Source organism: Mobula birostris, chromosome 18, assembly GCF_030028105.1.
Source record: "Mobula birostris isolate sMobBir1 chromosome 18, sMobBir1.hap1, whole genome shotgun sequence".
Taxonomy (NCBI): Eukaryota; Metazoa; Chordata; class Chondrichthyes; order Myliobatiformes; family Myliobatidae; genus Mobula; species Mobula birostris.
This window is the reverse complement of record NC_092387.1, coordinates 44851656-44874117: the sequence shown is the minus strand read 5'-3', so window position 1 is coordinate 44874117 and position 22462 is coordinate 44851656. Positions and strand designations below refer to the sequence as shown.

At 43.0% G+C, this 22462-nt stretch overlaps 1 protein-coding gene across 1 annotated transcript; it reads left to right on the top strand.

Annotated features, from left to right (window-relative positions):
* Nucleotides 1-6763: 6763 nt before the first annotated feature.
* Nucleotides 6764-12836, top strand: fam241a (family with sequence similarity 241 member A). The gene is made up of 2 exons (XM_072282017.1): nt 6764-7061; nt 11711-12836. The coding sequence occupies exons 1-2, from the start codon at nt 6780-6782 to the stop codon at nt 11954-11956; spliced, it is 528 nt and encodes a 175-aa protein (XP_072138118.1). The 5' UTR covers nt 6764-6779; the 3' UTR covers nt 11957-12836.
* Nucleotides 12837-22462: the final 9626 nt, after the last annotated feature.

Genomic DNA, 22462 nt, shown 5'->3' with positions numbered 1-22462 from the left:
TTCCAGTGCCTGCAGTCTGTTGTGTCTCTTAAGCTGATGTACAAAATTACCCTTCCACTGCTCTGTCCCATCACTGTCCAACATAATGATGTTTTCTGTGCTGGGACCTCCTGTTCCTGATTACCCTACCTGAGACTTCAAAAGAGAGAAGTACAATCAGCCCCAAGGCCGCAGAAATCTCTGCAAACTCTGAGCAAACACTGATTTATTGAAAGATGCAACAACAAATAACCGTAGTGATTCTGTTTTAATGTAAATTTTATATCCTCTTTCAGCATGGGACTTCCAAATGTGTTTTGTACATCCAAATGCCAAAGTGACAATTATCTTGGTGTCTAACACCACGGTAAGGCAGTCAATAATTCACTGATTTACCAAAATCAGTGTTATAAATGGTGCTGAAGGTGCTTTTCAGGGGACAATGATAAAAGGTTTTATATGAGGAGTCTGAGGAGATTAGGCTTTCCATTAGTCGTTTGAGAAGATTTGGGATGTCACCAAAGGCTCTGGCGAATTTCTACAGATGTACCATAGTGAACATTCTGACTGGTTGCATTAAAATCTGCTCCAGAGGGGCCACTGCACAGGATCGGAAGCTGCGGAGGGTTGAAAACTCAGCCAGCTCCACCATGGGTACTAGCCTCCCCTCCATCGAGGACATCTTCAGAGGGCAATTCCTCAAAAAGGTGGCATTCATCATGAAGGACCCCCATCACCCAGGATATGCCCTCATCGCATTACTACCACCAGGGAGGAGGTACAGGAGCCTGAAGACACACACTGAACTTTTTAGAATCAGCTTCTTCTCTACCATCAGATTTCCAAACAGACAATGAACCCATGAACGTGACCTCACTACTTATCCTCTCTTTTTTGCATTACTTATTTAATTTTTATATCTATTTCTGATTTTCTTATTATAATTTATGGTATATTTTATATATTGCACCGTACTGCCACAAAACAACAAACATCACAACATACACGTGTCAGCGATAATAAACCTGATTCAAATTCTGTTTCTGATGAGATTGGAGGTGAATTCCTCATGGGTCACAACCGCTGATTTCTGGTGTCTTGTATACGTGGCTGACTCCACATGTCACTCTGTCATTAAATTCCATTGGTGAAGTGACATTAGCTGCCTGTAACACAGCATAAAAGACTACTGCTCTCAACCTCACTGACTGAAGACCTCAGGCACCCAGCTGAAGAGCAAGCCCTTTGTTCAGTGCGAGAAATCTGGTCTCATTATTCAAGCTCGCTTGTTTTATAAAAAAGTTTAGAAAAAAAATATTTCCTTTGCTTTCTGTGCGTACTGATGGATGATCTGGGTTGCTTTTATATGCAAACTAATTTGGACACAAACCAGAGGGGGAAACCCTATTAGAAAGAAGCTTTCAGGCTGTAATTGAATTTCTTCACTTGTTACTTTGCAATGAAAATGTCATATTTTTCGGTGCCTCTATTCAGTGCAAATTAGATCTCGTTAGGAAGAAATGGTGTCTTTGGCAAGGCATGAAGCTCCTTGGAGTGGGCCTGTAACCATGCAGAGCAGCTGGAGATGGCTCCTCGACACACATGCGCTTCATTTTGTAGAAGATGTATAGACTTGTGAATTGCTATTCAGTGTGGCCTCCCCTCTCTGTCACAGGGGGTTAAGTCTGGGCCTTCTCTAGGGCAGCCATGCTGAAAATTTAGAGTGACACTTGAACAGCCTGCAGATAAGGGCCCGAGTTGTACACGAGCTTTATTGTGCCCCGTTCCGTTTTGTGAGCACACAAATCCAGTGTGTCGCGATGTGGGCAAGACACCTTTTCTGCAGCAGGAGTTTATTCTGCAGCCCGGGCTGCGGGAACAATCTACAAATGCGATTAGCTTCGTATTTCAGGGGCTGAATGGAAACCGCCTGCATTGATTCCCACTCTCTGCCACTGCACATCTCTCACAACCACTGTCACTCAGTCGGAAAAGTCGGGGGGAGTCTTGGAGGAGAGGACAACTGGGGTCCCATGGATGCCAGTATCACGTCACAAACCTCGACTTCCTGTTGTGGTACTCTGCATGCATCAGTGAGTCCTGGAAATTCAAGATTCAGGAGAAAGACAAAAGATTATCTGATACTGAAGGAAAGACCTGCCCTTCGTTGCACCTTCTGCTTCAGAAAATCCAGAAGTTTGTCTCAGCCAATGAAGGACATTTTGGTTGGTCACTACTGTAACATAAAATTATGCACAATAAGCTGCCATGGATAACAATGTAGAAAAGCGGATTACCTGGTTTTAGTTATGTCAAGTGATGGGTGAATGTTAACCACTGCGCCTCTTTGAAAGAGTGCGGCATTGCCCCCCCACCGCAGTGCAATTGCCCCCTCAGTGCTGCCCTGTCCACAGTGATTCTCCCCTCAGCACCGCCTCCCCCCAACAGTAATTCCCCACTCAGTACTCCCCTTCCCTCAGTGCAATTACCCCATCAGCACCAACCCTCCCACAGTGGGGGCCACCTCAGTATTGCCCCTCCCACATGCGATTCTCCCTCCCTACTGCCCTTCCCATAGTGAAATTCCCCCTCAGCACTGCCCCTCCCTCAGTAGAACCGCCCCCCCCCAGCATTATGGCCTCCCCTCAGCACTGCTCCTCCCACAGTGTGGCCCCCCCCCCAGTACAGGCTCTCCTACAATGTTCCGAACTACAGCAAATAGGGCTGCCAAGAGCAGCTGAGCAGAGCTGACAGCTTCAAACAGACTCACTCGCTCCCTCACCGACTCAGTGAGGTGGGCTGATGGTCTGCCAGCTCTCCAGTTAGGGCTGTTTCTGCAATCCTCTCCCACTCACTGTTCATTTCTGACAGGGGGTTACAAACAGTTCGCAGGAACAGAACCCTATTGTAACCTGGAAACTACCTGTAAAATAATATTTGCATCAAGTAATGGAGTCGTGATGAGGAACGTTTAAGATCTTAAACTGCAGAGGTTCGAAGTCCTTTCTCCTGGTTCCCAAGCATTGGGCTTGGAGCTTATCTTCCAGGCCTGAGCTCAATGGAAAGTTGTGCTGTCTGTTGTGTTTAAGGAAAATGGATGGGCTTGAGCCAGAAGCCTCTACCTCTTTATAAATGAGTGCACAATTTAAGTCTCCAGATGTTCCATTGTTTAAATGTAAATGATAATGATGATGATGATGATGACGACTCAGACTTGAGAGGCTAGCGTCGGACATTTTCATGCCTTAAAAGGCGCGGAACGAGAGACTGAGTGGCGTGCCACTCCTCACACAGACATTTCGCAGTACAGTATTTTCTTTATTTTACGAGGTCGAGTTGTGAGCTCAACACTCAACCCGGCACGGATGGAAAGCGTACTTGGGAACGGCCCGACTGGATTCGAACCCGGGAACCTCCATTCCGGAGTCCGGCGCTGATATCACTGCACCACCAGCCAACAAATGTAAAATGTAAAATGTAAAAACTGCAAGCTAAATAGCACATCATTTAGTCACACACACGTCAGACGGTTTTATGTCTCTGGATCAGTGACAGGAGGGCATCGTTGGCAGCCTGTCACCATGCAAGTTCTGAGGGGTGGGTTCCTGGGGTGCTGAGAGAATTTACTGTTAGAAAGGGCAACGGAGAGTCACAGAGTCATTGAGTCATAGTTCTACAGCATAGACACAGGCCCTTCAGCCCAACTCATTCATGCCTAGCATGCGTCTAGTTGAACTATTCCCATTTCCCTACTTTTGGCCCATATCGCTCTAAACCCTTCCTATCCATGAACTTGCCTAAATACATTTTAAGCATTGTAATTGTACCTACCCATACCACTTCTTCTGGCAGCTCATTCCGCACATTCACCATTCTTTATGCGAAAAAGTTGCCCCTCACATCCTTCTTAAATCTTTCTCCTCTCACTTTAAATCTATGCTTTCTAGTTTTAGATTCCACTAATATGGTAAAAAGTCTGTTATCGTTTACCTTATCTATGTCCCTCATTATTTTATGTACCTCTTTTTAAGTTCATTCCTCAGCATCCTGCAATCCATAGGAAAATATCTAAACCTATCCAGTCTCTCCTTGTAGCTTGAGCCTTCAAGTCTTGGTGATACAATTTCTGCATCTTTGGCAGCTTGATTACTTTCTTCCTACATCCAGGTGACCAGAAATGTACACAGTGTTCCAAATTCAGTCCCACCAAAGCCTTGTACCGCATTAACATGATTTTCCAACTTTTGTCGTCAATAGGAATTCTGGGATAGAGAGCCAGTGAGCAAAGAAGTGGGGAAAAATAAAGAGGAAGGTAAAGGATTTGCCAGTGGGTACTAGGTTTCAAGATGGACACATATAGACCAGTGTGCTGGATCAAACAGGGACGTCAGAAACCAGGCCAGGATAAGACTCCTGGTGATCGTCGGGGCTTGGGTCTTATTTTAATCTTGCACCTGAACAGGTGTCCTTCTCATCTGCCCCATTGCTGAGTAGCAGGAGGAGGACCTCAGATGGGCACTGAGGCTAAAACAGAACACCCACCACCCCACCAAAGCCATCCACCACCCACAACCCTCCTGCCTGATTAGCCTGCCATTGTACCACCTCGGCCAGAAGACAAGAAGGTCAAATTGTTACCAGGTGTGCTCATCTCATGGTTGACTTCATTGATCAATAGACAGGTAGGTGTAACAGTCATTGAGTGGGTGTGAAGGGATGTTTGTCCAGTTGCCTCTGTGAAGGGGTGCGAAGAGTTTTGGGATGGGGAATGTCTGTCTGCACCTCTTGAATAAGGGTGTGGATAGTAATCTACATGGGATATCTGCATGACTACTTGTGTCTCAGCATGGGTCTGTGCAGTTCTGGGAGCATACACCAGTATGGTTTTCCCTACAGGAGAGAATGTTGGGGTGAGGGTGTGTAGAGGAATTAGAAATGGTATATTATTGTCACAAGTACCAAGAAACAGTTAAAAGCTTGTTTTGCATACTGCTCATACATATTGTAAACAGTTTCGGGCCCCTTACCTATGAAAGGATGTGCTGGCATTGGAAAGGGTTCAGAGGAGGTTCACAAGAATGATCCCGGGAATGAGAGGGTTAACATATGAGGAGCGTTAGATGGCTCTTGGCCTGTACTCACTGGAATTTTCAAGAATAAGGCGGAATCTCATTGAAACCTATCAAATATTAAAAGGCTTAGACAGAGTGGACAAGGAGAAGATGTTTCCTGTAGTGGGGGAGTCTAGGACCAGAGGGCACAGTATCAGAATGAAAAGATGTCCCTTTAGAACAGTGGTGAATCTGTGGAATTCATTGCCACAGACAGCTGTGGAGGCCAAATCATTAGGTATATTTAAAGCAGAGGTTGACAGGTTCTTGATTTGTAAGGGCATCAAAGGTTATGGGGAGAGGGCAGGAGAATAGGATTGAGAAGGGTAATAAATCAGCCATGATGAAATGACAGAGTAGATTCAATAAGTCAAATGGCCTAATTCTGATCCCATGTCTTATGGTCTCAATGCAGAATAAAATGTAAACAATACAGAAAAAATGTAGTGCAGGTAAATGATAAAATACAAAATTGTAAGGAGGTACATAGATTGAGGTCAAGAGTCCATCTTATCATACAAGAGGTCCATAACAGTGGGATAGAAACTTTCCTTCAGCCCGATAGAATATGCTTTCATACTTTTGTATCTTCTGCCAAATAGGAAGAGAAAAAGAGCAAATGTCTGGGATATTGAAAGAATGACTGGTTAGATACTTGATCTCACCTTAACGTAACTTATCAGGCCACAATAATTCTTTCTGCAATGTTTCATGCTTCTTGGGATCACATGCCCAGTTGATAACATTCTGCCAACCAGAGTTGTGTGTGAATGAACACCTGGTAAGATATGTAGATATGTTAAGGTGAAATCAAAGCTCCAACTTAAGTTCTACAGACATATGTGCAGTGAACACCTACCCCCCCCCCCCCCCCCACACACACAACCCAGCTCAGAGATTATCAGGCCAACGTCCTGGTAATCTCTCTACTCTTGCATCTCCGACCATCCCCAGCTGTCGTCCACCTTCCTGAAGGGTTAGAACATCTGGCATCACTGGCCACAGATCACCATGGTTAAAAACTGCAGTAAGCTGCCGAAGGGAGCATTGGGATGGAGGAATCTCACCAGCGTAGTTGTACTGGTAATGTATTTGCGAATGGGGCTCCTGTTTCTCCCCATTCGGAATAGGTGCATTTCATGTTCCGGGTCATGCCCCCTTCGCATGGCTACCATCAGGCAAGAGGCATAGAAGGATCAGGAATAGCCTCTTTCCTACAACCATCAGGCCCTTGAACGGACCTTTCCTCCATGACTGCCTACACTGCCACGGATTTGGGTGTTCGTTTACAGTGTCTTGCTTCACACTGTTTTTTCCCCCTTTTTTGGATAATTTATCTTCTCTATGTGGTCTGTGCTTTTGTGGTATAGGCTACTGCAAACAAGTGTTTCTCTTGTACCGGACTTGCCCAGATGACAACAACCTCGGCGGGATCTGAGATTGTGCCCCCATCCCTCCCTCCCATCTCACCGTGGCTCTCGGCATGAGTTGTGTTTGAACTGAATGACAGGAACCTCAGTGTTTCGTGGAATAACATTTTTGTTTAAAACAAGTATAAGGTGTTGCTGGGGTACATATAGAGCCGGAGAACGGGCGAGTTATGCTCGCAGCCACGAACAAACTTAACGGAGAGTTTGCGGAAGGGAACGAAGCAGCTCGTTCGGATATAATTCCCTGTAACACAACGCGATGACTCGCATTTCCGTTGAGCTGTGCTGTGGGCACGGCCAGTCGCCGCGATCCGGGAGCCTTCGCTTGCTGCTCCGCGAGGTTCTTTCGAAAGTGCCCACTGCAGTCCGCAAGGCCAAACACTCCTTGCCGCCGGCACCCTCCGTTAACGCTCTCGTTGTCTTCCTCAGACCGCAAAAAAAAATGGTTCGTATTCTGGCCAACGGGGACATTGTGCAGGATGACGACCCGCGGGTCAGGAAGACACCTCCGCGCCGAGAAGAGCTGAACAGGGGCCGCCAGGTCGGTGTCGGCTAGCGGGCGGGTTAAGGGCGCTTTCTCGGTCCTCTCGTTTGACCAGGCCTTGCCGTAAGCCCAGACTCACAACATACAAAGTTGCACCGTGTCACTGTCCGCCTCCCGCTTCGCCCAAGTTGGCTGCTTAAAAACATAGTATTCTCCCCAGCATTTGGGAATCGTTAACCGCAGAGCATAGGTTTAGGCTGAGAGGGGAGAGGTTTACTAGGAACCCTGGAGGTGGCAACGTTTTCACCCGGGGGATGGTCCGAGTAAGGCGTTTGGAAGTGGTTGAGCCACTTGGACAGGTCATCAGATATAAAATGTTTAGCGGGATGTGGGCCAAACACCAGCAACTGGGACTAGATTAGTTAGGCAGCTTGGTCAACGTGGACCTGCTGGGCTGAGGGGCCTGTTTCTGGGCTGAATGATATACACTTGTTGGTCACTTTATTAAGTACACCTGTACATCTGCTTGTTAATACAAATACCTAATCAGCCAATCACCTGGTAGTGCGTAAAAGCATACAGACATGATCAAGCGGTTCAAATATCAGAATGGGGAAGAAATATGATCTAAGTGACTGTGAAATGATTGTTGGTGCCAGACTGGGTGGTTTGAGTAAATCAGAAACTGCTAATCTCCTAGGATTTTCACACACAACAATCTCTAGAGCAGCCTTTCTCAAACATTTTACCTGGAGAAACCCTTGAAATAATTTTCAGGTCTCAGGGATTGTGTAAAAATTATGATATTTACAGCTGACGGTATGTTAGCATGATCAGTATGTCATAGATATAATCGAAAATAATTGTCAATGCTCTTTTGAGTAGAGAATTAATTTTTAGCCAGCCTTTCTTGAAAAAAAGCTTAGCTTACCTTTCTTAAAATTAATCTTTCTTTCTCTTTCATAAATTTTAAAAACTCATAAGGCAAACATAATAAATTTCTATTAAATAAATGGTTTAAGCCAAATCAAGATTTCATTTTTCTAAAGGTTGTCTCGGTAGATTTAATCCAGATATAAAGACAAAACTTTAAATATATCTTGGCCTTTGCTTGTTTCAGGCAGCTCTTTGCAACAGAAAAAGCTTTCTTGAATTTCATCATTTATAAATCTTACAAATGCTACAACATGACATTTATTGGTGAATCTGTTGACACATCAACCTGGATAGAGAAGCTGTTGTTTTTCAGTTTATCTCACAAGACCTCTTCAGCATCATGTGACATGTCATCAATAAATTGACTTATCATACTGTTTGAGAGTGTGACTTTTTCAATTTCTCGTACTGCATCTTGTCCTAGCATTTTACCCACTATAATTTTACATGCTAGCATTATTAGGTTCTCACCAACTGTTTGACTTTTCCTTTTCTGGGTAATAAGTTTTGCTGCTAGGTAACTTGCTTTACTGACTGTGACTTTATTAACAGAAGCTTTACTCTGTTTTTAGCCATTAAAATATGGCTATGATTTGTAGTTAAGTGTCTTTACAGTTTTACTGGAGCCATTGCTGCATTTGTAAGTTGTTTGGCACAGACAAGGCACAATGGAATAGGACAACCTGGATCACCAGTCCATGTAAAAACCCATTTATAAGTAGTTTTCATTGTAAAGATGGTCTTTTTTGTGTCTATTGTTGCATTAATGCAATGAAGTGACTCAGAGTATTGTAATTCTTCATCATTAACCTCATCAGAATTGTCCATAGGCTTAGGCCTAGAATCCTCCTCTTCCATCTCACACCTCCTCTTCAAGAATCACCACATTGGACCTTCTGACATGTCTGTAAAACATTGCTGTATTTGTAAGTTAGTAAAATATTTTACACATGGAGAGGGGTTAATAAAATGTTTTACACAGGGAGAGGCTGACATCACAGTCCAAGATAGGCAAGTTCATTCAATGTTCAGAAAACGCACTTCACACTCATCAGCCTGCTGTCCTCCCCTCTGTGTAGTACAGCGCTCACCAATTATCAACGTCCTCCCCTATCTCGTGTCAAAATCTGAGAGTGGACTCAACCAAATAAATGTCCTACTGTGCACTGCCATACTGTGCTGAGAAATTGCTAACAGGGCTGTTCGGTCACTGCCCACCACTGTGTTCGCTAGCAGCGCGCCAAGTTCAAAAAAACAATGTTTTTTTTCAATCGTGATCTCTGGCGGAACTCTTAGCAACCTCTCTAAACCCTGCTCTAGAGAATGGTGCGAGAAAAAAACATCCAATGAGTGGCAGTTCTGTGGGTGAAAATGCCTTGTTAATGAGAAAGATCGGCAGAGAATGGCCAGCCTAGTTGAAGCTGAAGGAAGGCAACAGTAACTCAAATAACCTCGCATTACAACAGTGCTGTGCAGAAGAGCATCTCTGAATGCACAACACGTTGAACCTCGAAGTGGGTGGCCTGAGCAGCAGAAAATCACAATCATGCACTCAATGGCTACTTTACTAGGTACAGGAGGTACCAAATACAGTGGCCACAAGGTGTATGATCCCCCCTCCCCCCCCCCACTTCCCCCCACCATAACAGGAATGCTGCAAACTCTAAAGATCTAAGGATCATTTGTAGTTCACATGAGCAAGTCTTCCGGCCTCCTTAATCTTTCCCCAGTTGGATTCCCTCTCCAGTGAATGGAGGCTAGGAATTTAAGCACAAGGCATTCTTTCAAAAATTTGCAAGTTTTCTCTTTGTTTCCATGTGGGATCCACCTTTTCACTCTGTGGTATGGTTAGTGAGCCAATGTTCTTTTGGAAGTAACGAATGAGGTTACTACTAGGGAGCATTACTCAATGATAGAGTGCAAGAGGAGATATCTTACTTTGGCCGTTTCCCCGTAGCCCAAAGATAATTCAATCACAAACAAGAGAAGATCTGCAGATGCTGGAAATCTGAGCAACACACACAAAATGCTGGAGGAACTCAGCAGGCCTGGCAGCATCTATGGAAAAGAGTACAGTGGACATTTTGGGCCAAAACCCTTTGGCAGGACTGGGGGAAAAAAATGCTGAGGAGTAGATTTAAAAGGTGGGGGGAGGGTAGAGAGAAACACCAGATGATAGGTGAAACCTGGAGGGTGAGGGATGAAGTAAAGAGCTGGGAAGTTGGTTGTTGAAAGAGACAGAAGGCCATGGAAAAAATAAAAGTGGGGAGGAGCACCAGAGGGAGGTGATGAATGGGCAAGGAAATAGGTGAGAGAGGGAGAAGGGGGATAGGAAATGGTGAAGAGGGGAGGGCATTACTGGAAGCTTGAGAAATCAGTGTTCATGCCACCAGGTTGGAGGTTACCCAAATAGATTATAAAGTGTTGTTCCTCCAACCTAGGTGTGACCTCATCACTTTTACTGGATTAAAGGTGTTTTTTTCAGTCACTTAGTTTGGTTCACTTAGTCACTTAAAAACTGGGAAGCAAAATAAAATTGACAGTCTCAGTTTGACATTTTCACTGAAATACCTCTTCCCTTTCCCCCAACGATATCAGATTAGCACTATCCTTTGAGAAGTGCTTCCTGACATTACTCTTGAACACCAGCGACGTTAAAGCGACTGCGACCAGGACCTGTTCCCCAAAGGAGTTTGGATGTTAAGTGGGAGAGGGTGATGCATTAGGAAATGGCAGGTTCTTTAAATCTCTTGACTTCTTGCTGCTGCCTTTGTTCACACTGCTGCTGCGCTTTGTTTAATGAAAGCACATATTTTGTAACTATCCCTCAGGAACATTGAACAGCATGATTAATATCACCAGAATCCCTATCCATTGTGTCATAGTGTTGCTAAACTGTGGTGGGCTCAAGAACAAAATGGTTGAAGGGAAGTAGCTGTTCTTGAATCTGGTGGTGTGGCACTTCCATACCTCCTGCCTGATGGTAGCTGCAAGAAGATGGCATGGCCCAGATGTTAGAAATCTTTGATGATGGATGTTGCCTTTAATATCTTGGCTGAGTCTTTTGTCCATCCAGAATTTGGTGCAAACCCTTTACAATATTTGCATTAAATACAGATGCTAATGGGTCTGTTCTAGGAACTTCTATCTGTTCTAAATCCATATATTCCTCCAGGAGCAATAGACCACGCCAAGACTGTGTAAAAAGGATATATTGGCTGTGGTTGGAGTACATTATAGGTTGAGGGAAACTACTGCGACTGCTGATAGAATATTGACTGAAAGGCAAACTATCAGGATTATTAGCAACTAATTTATACCCAGAAGATAGTAGGAATTTACAACTATCTTCTCCAATTAATGCAATTGTTAACTGGTTTGAAGTATTCTTGTTAAAGATACAGATACTGGAAAATTGTGTTTTCTTCCCATCATTAATTTTTATTTAGATGTAATTTCTTGCACGTAATGACATGTAGAAATTGACAGTTTCCGATTTACTGTTGGTGCTAATTGATATTGGGTAAAAGTGGCCATTCAGAAGTATCTTGAAGCTCATCGACGATCTCATAAAATAGTGGATTAAGCCTGAGTAGCGCTCCTGTTGCCCCATGCTTAACCCTATGCTACTTTGGTAGGCTACTCACTGTACTTTAAAATGGTCCAGAAAGCTCCCTCAGCCTTATCAGAGATGAGGAATAAATGCTAAGAAATCAGTTTGAAACATGAAGGAGTGCTGATTTTTCTCTTTTTCCATTGGGTTTTGCCAGGGTTTTATCCATAATACGGAGCATACAAACCAGCCTTTCCAAGGACCAGCCAACCAAGGCCACTCATTGTTTGCGGACCTGAATCAGCGTTTGATTCACATGGGCTTTCCACGATGGAATCTGGGAAATCAAGTCATTGAACCTATTATGTCCATCCTTTTACTGTTGATGCTCATGTTATTTGGAATGCGTGGCCTCGTTCTCATCGGTGGGCTGTACCTCTTCTCTCAGTTTAGTCAACGGTAACTGGAAGAATTGCCGAGCATTGATATCTGACTCTGTACAATGACTGCTTTCTCCATCCCCTTGTAAAACTGTTTAAGATTAAGATAGAACAGTATAGCACAGTATGGGCCCTTGTACATAACGTAAGATTTTACATACATACCTAACTCTAAAATGGAAAAAAAGATTGTGTAGCCATCAACTGCTCAATTACTGGAATATTTGTTGCATTATTGGATGATTGGATCACTGCTCACTTTGAGTGCATTTAGGCCATCTTGTGTGCTGGTCTTCCAGTCCACTCAAATCAGCCAATCAGAAGTGGGGGGAGAAAAAGAAGCTGTTACCTGAAAGAACAACGAAAAAGTTATCAGATTGTCTCAAGAACTCCACTGACTCATCAGGAAAGAAATCTGCCTTGTGCATGTTTGGATTCAGTTAGCTGCTCAACATAAATGAGACTGGGCAAAAGGATGCAAAACTCCTCCACCTTGTCAAACCACCTCTACTTTGGTCACCTCAAGTAACAAAAAAAAATTCATGAAAACTTGGTAGTAGGGCCTTGAGGAAAGCTTCTTCCCCTTGTTCATTCCTCGCGCGCGCGCGTGTGTGTGTGTTAGTGGTACAATATGGCTTTAAGAAAACAGTGACATTGTAAAGGAAGGTTAACCAATGTGTTATGATTAAGGTACTGGATTACTATCCAGTAGACTGTTCTACTAAACTGTGATTTAGCAAAGTTAACTCAATTAATTTGGACTAATAAAACAATGGTGATTATAGAACGGATTGATTGTTTGAAATCCCATCTAATTCAATGGGGACGTAGAAGCTTGGGACAGGACTGCCGATTTGTCTGTGCACTGGAACAAGCATGAAATAAAATTAATACTGATACTTATTCACTGGCTGTTGTTTCATTCAAGATGGAAGAGTAATTTGATGAAATTATGGTTGATGTACCTTCTCAACCACTGTTCTTTTGCATCTGTCATACAGGCTGATCTGATATTCAGGTTTAATATCTGAAATCTTGCAGTGCTACTCTCCTTCAGTACCGCACTGAAATGCCAGCTGAAGTACATGTGCGATGGTCACCTGACACTGGCGTCACAGTGGTGCAGGTAGTAGAGCTGCTATTTCAGAGTACAGGAGATTCAGGTTCAATCCTGACCTCAGGTGTTGTCTCTGTGGAGTTTGCTATTTTTGTTTCCTCTGGTGAAGACATGGTTTGGTAGATTAATTGGCCACAGTAAATTTATTTTTTATTTTGTTTAATTTAGACATATGATAACAGGCCCTTCTGGCCCAACAAGCCCACACTGCCCAATTGCATTATATGACCAATTAACCTACATTTGGTGATGGGGAGAACATACAGACTCCTTACAGACAGTGGCGGAATTGAACCGGAGTTGCTGATGCTGTAGTAGTGTTAAATAGTGTTAATCTATTATTGTGTGAAGTAGTGTTAAATCTATTTAATAGAATAAACATGGGATTAGTGCAACCAAGTGGTCAGCACAGACTCAATGGGCCAGAAGGCTTGTTCCTGAGCTGTATCTCTGTAACCCAGTGCTCTCACATTTAAGGTGAAACCATTGATCTTCACAATACAGGGAAATGCCCCCATTTACTGTACCAGCTCTCTGGATGAATCCTATCAGACGACTTCTCCAAATTCCTCTTTAGGATTGCCCCATAGTTTTCATGTAGGAAGTTACATAGAAAGCCAAGAATGAAGAAAAGTGTATCCGGCGTTAGCAGCTGGCGGTCGAGGTCCATGTTCAACAGTACATGTAGGCCTTTACCCCAGACATAAATATCAGTAGGATTTGTTAGTCCACTTTCACCTTATGAAAATAATATATCACATTTCCTTCCACAGATTTTTTTAAAATTCAAAGCTACTTGGAAACTGATTGCAGGTTTGAACATTTTTCTTTAGTTTTATTCAGAATAAATAGAATAGTGGTGATTTTTCTCTGCTGTCCAAACCCAGGGGCTCTTGCAGAAAATACGCAGTGCTTCAGCTGAAGTGAGTAAAGGTTAAACTGTTAAATTTTCCATTCCCTTCCCAAACCCATCATATCTACGGTAAGTCTCTTGAGCCTCACCCATCAACAGGGACTCAAGTGCAGCAGTGCTTGCTGCTTACTGAGGAGATGTTCTCATTCGCAAGACCCTTAATCTCATGAATGAGAACATAACAGCTTAAAGTTCTACTCCAGAGACAATGAACTGGTGCACTGTTGGAAGGGCAGTTCTGAGGGAGTGCTACACTGTGGGTGGAATGGTACTGAGGAAATACTGTATTGTGAGAGGGGCAGTATGGAGGAATGCTATATTGTTTATTAGTGATTTAACCATCAGGCCCTTGGAACAAAAGGGGACAACTACACTCACTTGCCCATCTATTAAGATGTTTCCACAACCAATGATCTTACTTTAAGAACTCCTTATCTTGTTATTTCATGTACTCGTTATTTATTTATATTTGCAATTGTCACATACCCCGTGATGGGTTAAAGAACCAGCAGAAATAGAAAACACTTTGGAGTCTGGTATTGCTATTCACTAATTCTATTTATTAGTAACTATGCAATACAGTAATATAATTTCAGATATATTAAACAGGTTAGCAAAGATTGTATCTATGTAAGTGTGGAAATATATGAAAACCAAGCTTCTTCAAACCTAGGGGTAAATAGATACAGTCTTACGGTGATGAGTAAAGTTCAGTTCAGTTCTTGGTATGGGGTTGAGTGGTGATAGAGAGAGAGAGAGAGAGAGGTTTTAGCCTTCAGGTGAGCTGACGCTGTCAATCTTCCCGTTGTCCTGCGAAACTTCCAAGTTAGCCAAACTTGACCAACTTAAGAGCACCGTCTTCAAGTGATAGTCTGCCAACCCAGGCAAGGGTAAGACACACTAGTAGACTCCACAAGGTCGCTCTGTCACGCACTAACAATCACAGATCGATCCCTCAGAATCGATCCTCAGTCCCACCCTTGTGGGCACCTGAACAGGATAGTGGTAACTTCACCACACCTTAGTGCATCTGCGTGTCCCCTGAAACAAGCAATTACGTTGATTTAAATACTGTTGTGCTGAACACCAGCTGTCCATCAAGTAGCTCCTCCCATCTCTCTCTGTAGGAACTCAGAAGCTGACAGTGTCCTTGCAAAAGTGTAAACACGCTGCAGAGAAACCATAAGACCATCTCAAAGCAGTCTTCGCCTCTCTCTCTCTTAATAAGGTGCTTGTATTGAACAACTCTCTCTCTCTTTTTAAAAACACAGTTCATAGGGATAATTCAGGATCACGTCACACCCCCTTCCTTTTAGGAAAAATTTTAATGTATCAAAATTTTTAGTTTAACTGTAGATTACAAAGTTTGAAACAATACATGTATAATTAACAGAGCAAAACGTGTACAACTTCTAACTTAATATCTGGATAAACAATCAGCTATAATATTGTCAGTACCTTTCACATGTTTTATTTTCAGGTCTATTCTTGCAATATCAGACCCCAGTTTAATAACCTTCTAATCTTATCCTTCAACTTAGTTAGAAATACCAATGGATTATGGTCCGTGTAAACCACAAGTGGTTTCAGGGCAGGACAAACATAGACTTCAAAATGTTGTAAAGCCAGAATAAGTGATAGCAACTCTTTTTCAATAGTGGAATAATTTTTTCTGGTGCACTTTAAATTTCTTCGAGAAATAAGCTACTGGGTGTTCAATGTCATCCTCACCCTTCTGTAACAGTACTGCCCCAGCAGCTTCATCACTAGTGTCTGTTGCCATAGAAATAGCTTGGAAAAATCAGGTGCTTTGAGCACAGGATGGTTTTCAGATGTTCAAATGCCTCCTGACAAAGGTCATTCCATGCAAATCTTTCACTCTTCCCTAGGAGTTTCGTTAGGGGGAGAGCGATATCTGTGAAGTTCTTACAAAACTTACGATAATACCCAACCATTCCTAAAAACCTTCTTAACACTTTCTTGCCCGTTGGAACGAGAACCTCATCAATAGCTTGAACCTTAGCCTGTACAGGACTCAGTTGGCCCTGGCCTACTACATAGCCAAGATATGTAACTGTAGCATGACCAAACTCACTTTCAGCGAGGTTTACAGTAAGATGGGCCTTGGACAGCCTTTCAAACAGTTTTTCTACAGCCGCAATATGCTCTTCCCATGTGTCATTCCAGACCACTAAATCATCAATATAAGCCCCTGTGTTTTCTAGACTTCTAATCATAGAATTGATCATTCTTTGAAATGTCCCTGGAGCATTTTTCAAACCGAAGGGTAAAAAGGGTAAAATATTATATTCATATAGCCCAGAAGGTGTGACAAACGCTGAGATTTTGCTGGCCCTTTCAGCAAGTCAATTTTTGTGAGGTACTTAGCCTTTCCCACTTAATCAATACAGTCATCCACTCTCGGGACAATTTGTTGTCTTCTGGTTGGTCTTTCATTGGTCCTCTTATAGTTACTGTTTTATAGATTTGCCGAGTACGCTGGCAGAAAAAATGAGTCTCAGGGTGGTGACATATATGTACTCTGATAATAAAATTTACTTCGAAATTTGTAGATTCAGCACGGTAACAGGCTCTTCTACCCAATGAACCCGCGTGACCCAAATACACCAGTGTGGGAGAAAATCGGAGAGCCTGGAGGGAACATACTAACACAGAGAGAACATACAAACTCCTTACAGACAGCAGTGGAATTGAACCCAGGTCACTGGCAGCAATACTGAGAGAGTGACAGACTGTAGGACAGGCTTTACGAAGGGAGTGTTGCATGATTAAAGGTTGTCTTACAGCTTAGCTGCTAAATCAAATCCCACTTAGAACTGCGTGGAGTGCAAGAGAAATTTCCTCCCATGTCTCGGCAACATTTATCTCTTGCTCAACTCCACAAATATCTGGTCAATATCCCATCATTGTTCATGTGATTTTGCAGCACTTAATACTGTGGCTGTGCGTACTATATTTTTAAAACTTCCTTACTTATAAGGCATGCTAGATCACAGGTGGCATGTAGCGTAGTGGTTACAGCACCAGCTGTAAGATTGGGGTTCATTTCCTGTCACTCTCTCAGATCTGTTGCCAGTGACCTGGGACATCCCTATCTGTAAGGAGTTTGTACGTTCTCCCGTGACCACATGGGTTTCTACGTGGTGCTTCAGCTTGCTCCCATGTTCTAAAGCAGGGGTTCCCATTCTGGGGTCTTCAGACCCCCTCGATTAATGGTAGAGGTCCATAAAAAAAAAAGGATGGGAAGTCCTGTTCTAAGGACATATAGTTAGGATCAGTGAGTTATATTGGCACTGGAAGCGTGGCAACATTTCTGGGCTGCCCGGCATAATCCTCGCTGATTTGATTTGATGAAAGGTGCATTTCACTGCATGTCTCAGTGATCATGTGATAAATAAAACTAATCTTGATCTTTAAAAATATTTAGATGCAGTAAAAGGTGTTAAACAGGCCTGCTTTCCTCATCTGAATTTCACATGGTGGTCTTGCTACCTTTCAAATTGAATGAAGTGAATTGTAACATGTTGCTGGCTGTTTTTTAGCCCCGGTGGATGGAACTTATTGTAGAGAGGTAGAGTTGGCAATGAGTACATTTTTGCAGAAGGTGTCCTGTGCAACTCGGACACACAAAGGATAAATAGTGGTGGGGACAAAACATGCAGACCTACCCACCAGACATTAAGCAGTAAGGTTGACAATGACACTCTTTTCAGTGAGCAGAAGCCTGGGTTTGTTCAGCGCTACAAACTACATTGCAAATAAAGACTTGGGTTAATGCAGGTCTGGGACATGTTGATGTTTCAAATTTAGCTTCAGCTCATTGTTTTGTTGTTTTCCCTCCCCCTCCCGCTCCTGTTGCAGGTTCTCTTTAAGACCTTTATTTCAGTTTGGAAACCCAGTTAAGATTAGTTTAAGCTCCAAGGAGCTGCCCTTTGCAGATTGACCCCTAGTTACTGAGCTGCCATCCCACTGAGGAGTTAATTCAGTTATTTTCATTACGCACTGAGGGGGAGCAATTTTCAATCTCTTCTATGCAAGAGCCACCCTGCCAAAATCAATCCCATCCCACAACCTCTTAAAAGCATTAACAACGGTGTTCACATCAGAAATTGTTTCTTTTTTAAAAAAATAGTTGATATAAAAGGAAGATTTACATTTCGTTAACTCTTTCCAGAGCCTCAAGATATCCCCGAACTCTTTACAACCAGTGAAGTGCTTTTGAAGTGTTGTCATGATCGTAAAGTAGACATTGCACTGGCAGTTTTCACAAAGCAGGCAGCAATGAGATAATGACCAGATAATCTGTTTCACTTGATTTGATTGAACTAAATATTGGACAGGACACTGGGTGGTCCTGCTCAAAATAGGGAGTCATGGATCTTTCAATTCAACTTAAAAGGTCAGGCTTCCATGTAACCTGACAATGTGGAAAATTTCTCAGTTTAGCTGTATCCTCGTTACAAAAAGCAAGACAAATCCAATCCAGCTAATTATTGCCCAGATTAGATTAACTTTACTTATCGTATGTACATGAAACATACAGTGAAATGCATCACTTGCATCAAATCAAGTCAGCGGCGATTGCACTGGGCAGCCCACACTTCTGGCATAGCATGCCCACAACTCACTGACCCTAAATGTATGCCTTGGGAATGTGGGAGGAAACCAGTAAACCTGGAGGAAGCCCAGCAGCCATGGGAAGAACGTACAAACTCCTTACAGACAGCGGTGGTAATCGAACCCCGATCTTACGGCTGGTACTGTAAACTGCTAACCACTATACTACAGTGCTACCCTGTCCAATCAGTCTGATCAATCATCAATGAGACAGATGGTATCATTTGATAAAACACTGTTAAATGATACTCATTTTGGGGTTTTACGTGGCCTGTCCTACTCTAGACCTCACCACAGCCTTGGACCAACTTGAATTAAAGAGCTGTGTTCCAGGAGTGAGGTAAATTTGTAAATTGTTTTTTTTAATGAGAGTAATAGTAACCTTTTATATACATGCAGCATTAATGAGCCCCAACAGGATTCAAATCAAAGGGCATTAAGAGAAAAGCACTCCAGTAGTTGCAGTCACTTCTCATCCCTGATCTTCCCTTCAGCTGCCCCTCCACCCGCTCAGAGTCCCACTGTTCACTCTCCTCTCCTATCAGATTCCTTCATCAGCACTTTTCCACCTATCACCTCCCAGCTTATTACTTTATTTACCCTCCCCCACCAACCCACCTTCTCCCTCACTTGGTCTCACCTATCACCTGCCAACTTGTACTCATTCCCCTTCCCCCACCTTCTTATGCTGGCTTTTTCCCTCTTCCTTTCTAGTCCAAAGTTTTCAGCCCAAAACTTCAACTTTATTCCCCTCCACAGACATTGCCTGTCCAGATAAGTTCCTCCAGCATTTTGTGTGATTAAAGCAACACACACAAAATGCTGGTGGAACGCAGCAGGCCAGGCAGCATCTATAGGAAGAAGTTCAGTCGACATTTTGGGCCAAGACCCTTCGTCAGGACTAACTGAAAGAAGAGGTAGTAAGAGATACTGGTGAAGCAGCTGAAGATAGTTTGACCAATGACACTATCCTGAAGAACTCCCGCAGTAGAATCCTGGGCCTGAGTAAGATACTCTTATCATCCCTTCTTTCAGTTAGTCCTGACGAAGGGTCTTGGCCTGAAACGTCAACTGTACTTCTTCCTATAGATGCTGCCTGGCCTGCTGCGTTCACCAGCATTTTTTGTGTGTGTTGTTTGAATTTCCAGCATCTGCAGATTTCCTTGTGTTTGCGTTTTGTGTGATTAACTCTGAATTTCCAGCATCTGCGGACACTCTTCTGTTTATGAAAATTGTCTGTGATTGTTGGTCTCAGGCCCAGGATTCTACTGCGGGAGTTCTTCAGGATAGTGTCATTGGTCAAACCATCTTCAGCTGCTTCACCAGCCTTCCTTTTTCCTTCTGGTAAGAAATGGGGATGTTTGCTGATGATTTCACAGTGTTCAATTCCATTCACAATGCCTCGACAAATGAAGTAGGTGAGCATTGAGACCTTCTCTTACAGGAGAGAAGCTAAACAGCCAAGCCTTGCTATTCAATGGCATTTCCATCTCCTCTGTATATACTATGAATAAAAATTGGTTTTGAATTTAAAAGTTACCTAAAGACATTAATGGACATGTTTGCAGTCTTATTCCACTCTCAGAGAAGAAGCTAAACTGGTCTTTCATATTTGTGTCTAGAAACTGCAGTTTAAGATACAATGAGTTCCAGCACTTCCTACTTTTGTTTTCTGTTTTCTATGAAAGAACAGCAAACTGAAGCTCTATCTCATTTATCGACTCACAGATGCTATAAAGCACGTTATTTCCAGCTTTCGTCTCAGATTGTTGACCTGACCTTACTAAAGCCTTGCATCACGATTTTGGGAGCTGCTTTTCTGACTGACTGCTTTTCCCTTTGTCAGCCAGCTGGGGGCAACCTCGAGCAATAACCCTGCTGTCTCTCACAAACCAGGAAACCACTTCTCATTTCTTTTTATACCAGGTAACTTCCTGCACCCAGTAATGTCTGGTTTTGTTCTCGTAACTATCTGAAACCCTGATTTAGATTTCCTGTTTTAATCATTTAAAAGTGATTTATACCTGTCCTAACATTATCACACAATAAGCTGAATAAAGATAAGTAACAGAGCTGTCAACAATGGAAACAGGCTTCTGCGTGACTGGTTCCCAGAATTAGAATCAGAATCAGGTTTGTTATCACCGGCATGTGATGTGAAATTTGTTAACTTATCAGTAGCAGTTCAATGCAATACGTAATACAGCAGAGAGAGAGAGAGAAAAAGGTAATAATAAATAAACAAGTAATTCAATTACATATATTGAATAGATTTTTTAAAAATATGCAAAAACAGAAATACTGTATATTAAAAAAGTGAAGTAGTGTCCAAAGCTTCAATGTCCATTTAGGAATCAGATGGCAGAGGGGAAGAAGCTGTTCCTGAATCGCTGAGTGTCTGCCTTCAGGCTTCTGTATCTCCTACCTGATGGTAACAGTGAGAAAAGGGCATGTCCTGGGTGCTGGAGGTCCTTAATAATGGATGCTGCCTTTCTGAGACACCATTCCCTAAAGATGTCCTGGGTACTTTGTAGGCTAGTGCCCAAGATGGAGCTGACTAGATTTATAACCCTCTTCAGCTTCTTTCGGTCCTGTGCAGTAACCCCTCCATACCAGACAGTGATGCAACCTGTCAGAATGCTCTCCATGGTACAACTATAGAAGTTTTTGAGTGTATTTGTTGACATGCCAAATCTCTTCAAGCTCCTGATAAAGTATAGCCGCTGTCTTGCATTCTTGATGACTACATCAATATGTTGGGACCAGGTTAGATCCTCAGAGATCTTGACACTGAGGAACTTGAAGCTGCTCACTCTCTCCACTTCTGATCCCACTCACCAAGGTTCCCATTTAAGCTGGTCTCGTTGATAGCAATGGAAGGGAAACCTCCAATTCCAACTGGAGGAGCAACACCTCATATTCTGTCTTGATTGTCTGTAACCTGGTGACATTAACATTGATTTCTCTAACTTCTGGTAACCACACCCCTCTGCTCCCCCCTGCCTTCTGCTTTCCCATATCACTGTGGCCCTTTTATCCTTCTCATTCCCCTCCCCTACCCTCACAATCTACCCATTGTCTACATCTTCTTCCTTTTATTTGTGTGGTCCACTGTCCTCTCCCATCAGATTTATTCTTCTTCAGCCTTTTGTATCTTCCAGCTCTCACATCCCAATTCTCACGTCATTCCTTTCCTCCCTCCCTCACTTACACATCTTCCCTCCAACACCTGGATTCACCTATCACCCACAACTTATGCTTCTCTCCTTCCCCAATTTTTATTCTGGCTTCTGCCCCTTTTCTTTCCAGTCTGATGAAGGGGTGTGGCCTGAAATGCTGGCTATTTATTTCCCTCCATAGATGATGCCCGGCCTGTGGAGTTCCTCCAGTGTTTTATGTGGGTGTGACCTTATATTTAGCCCATTTCACCAACACATCCATAACTCTGTAGCCCACACTGCGCCCCACACTATCTATTATCTGCCAATCTTTATGTCATCTGCGAACTTTCTGGTCATCTACATTTAAACCAGCAATAAAACGGCAAACAGCAAAGGTCCCAGCACCAGTTCCTGGGGAAAACCTCAAGAAACAGGCACCCAATCACTGAAACAATCTTCTACCATCATCCAATGTATCCTATTGCTGAGCCAATTTTAAACCCAATTTTCTAAATTGCCCCATGACCCCACCTTTTGGAACAGTCTCCAAAGCAGAACCTTGTCAAAGACTTTACTGAAGTCCATATAAACCACATATAAGATAATACCTTCATCAATCATCTCTTCAGAACATTGAATCAGGTTAGGCTGAATTCAGCAGCCACTTACCATGATGCCGATAATTTACATCTATCTAAAG

Excerpts from the sequence above, each read along its gene's own strand:
- fam241a (XM_072282017.1), top strand. The coding sequence starts at position 6,780 with ATGACTCGCATTTCCGTTGAGCTGTGCTGTGGGCACGGCCAGTCGCCG. Across the intron at positions 7,062-11,710 it reads AGCTGAACAGGGGCCGCCAG|GGTTTTATCCATAATACGGA; the intron begins GTCGGTGTCGGC and ends GGGTTTTGCCAG.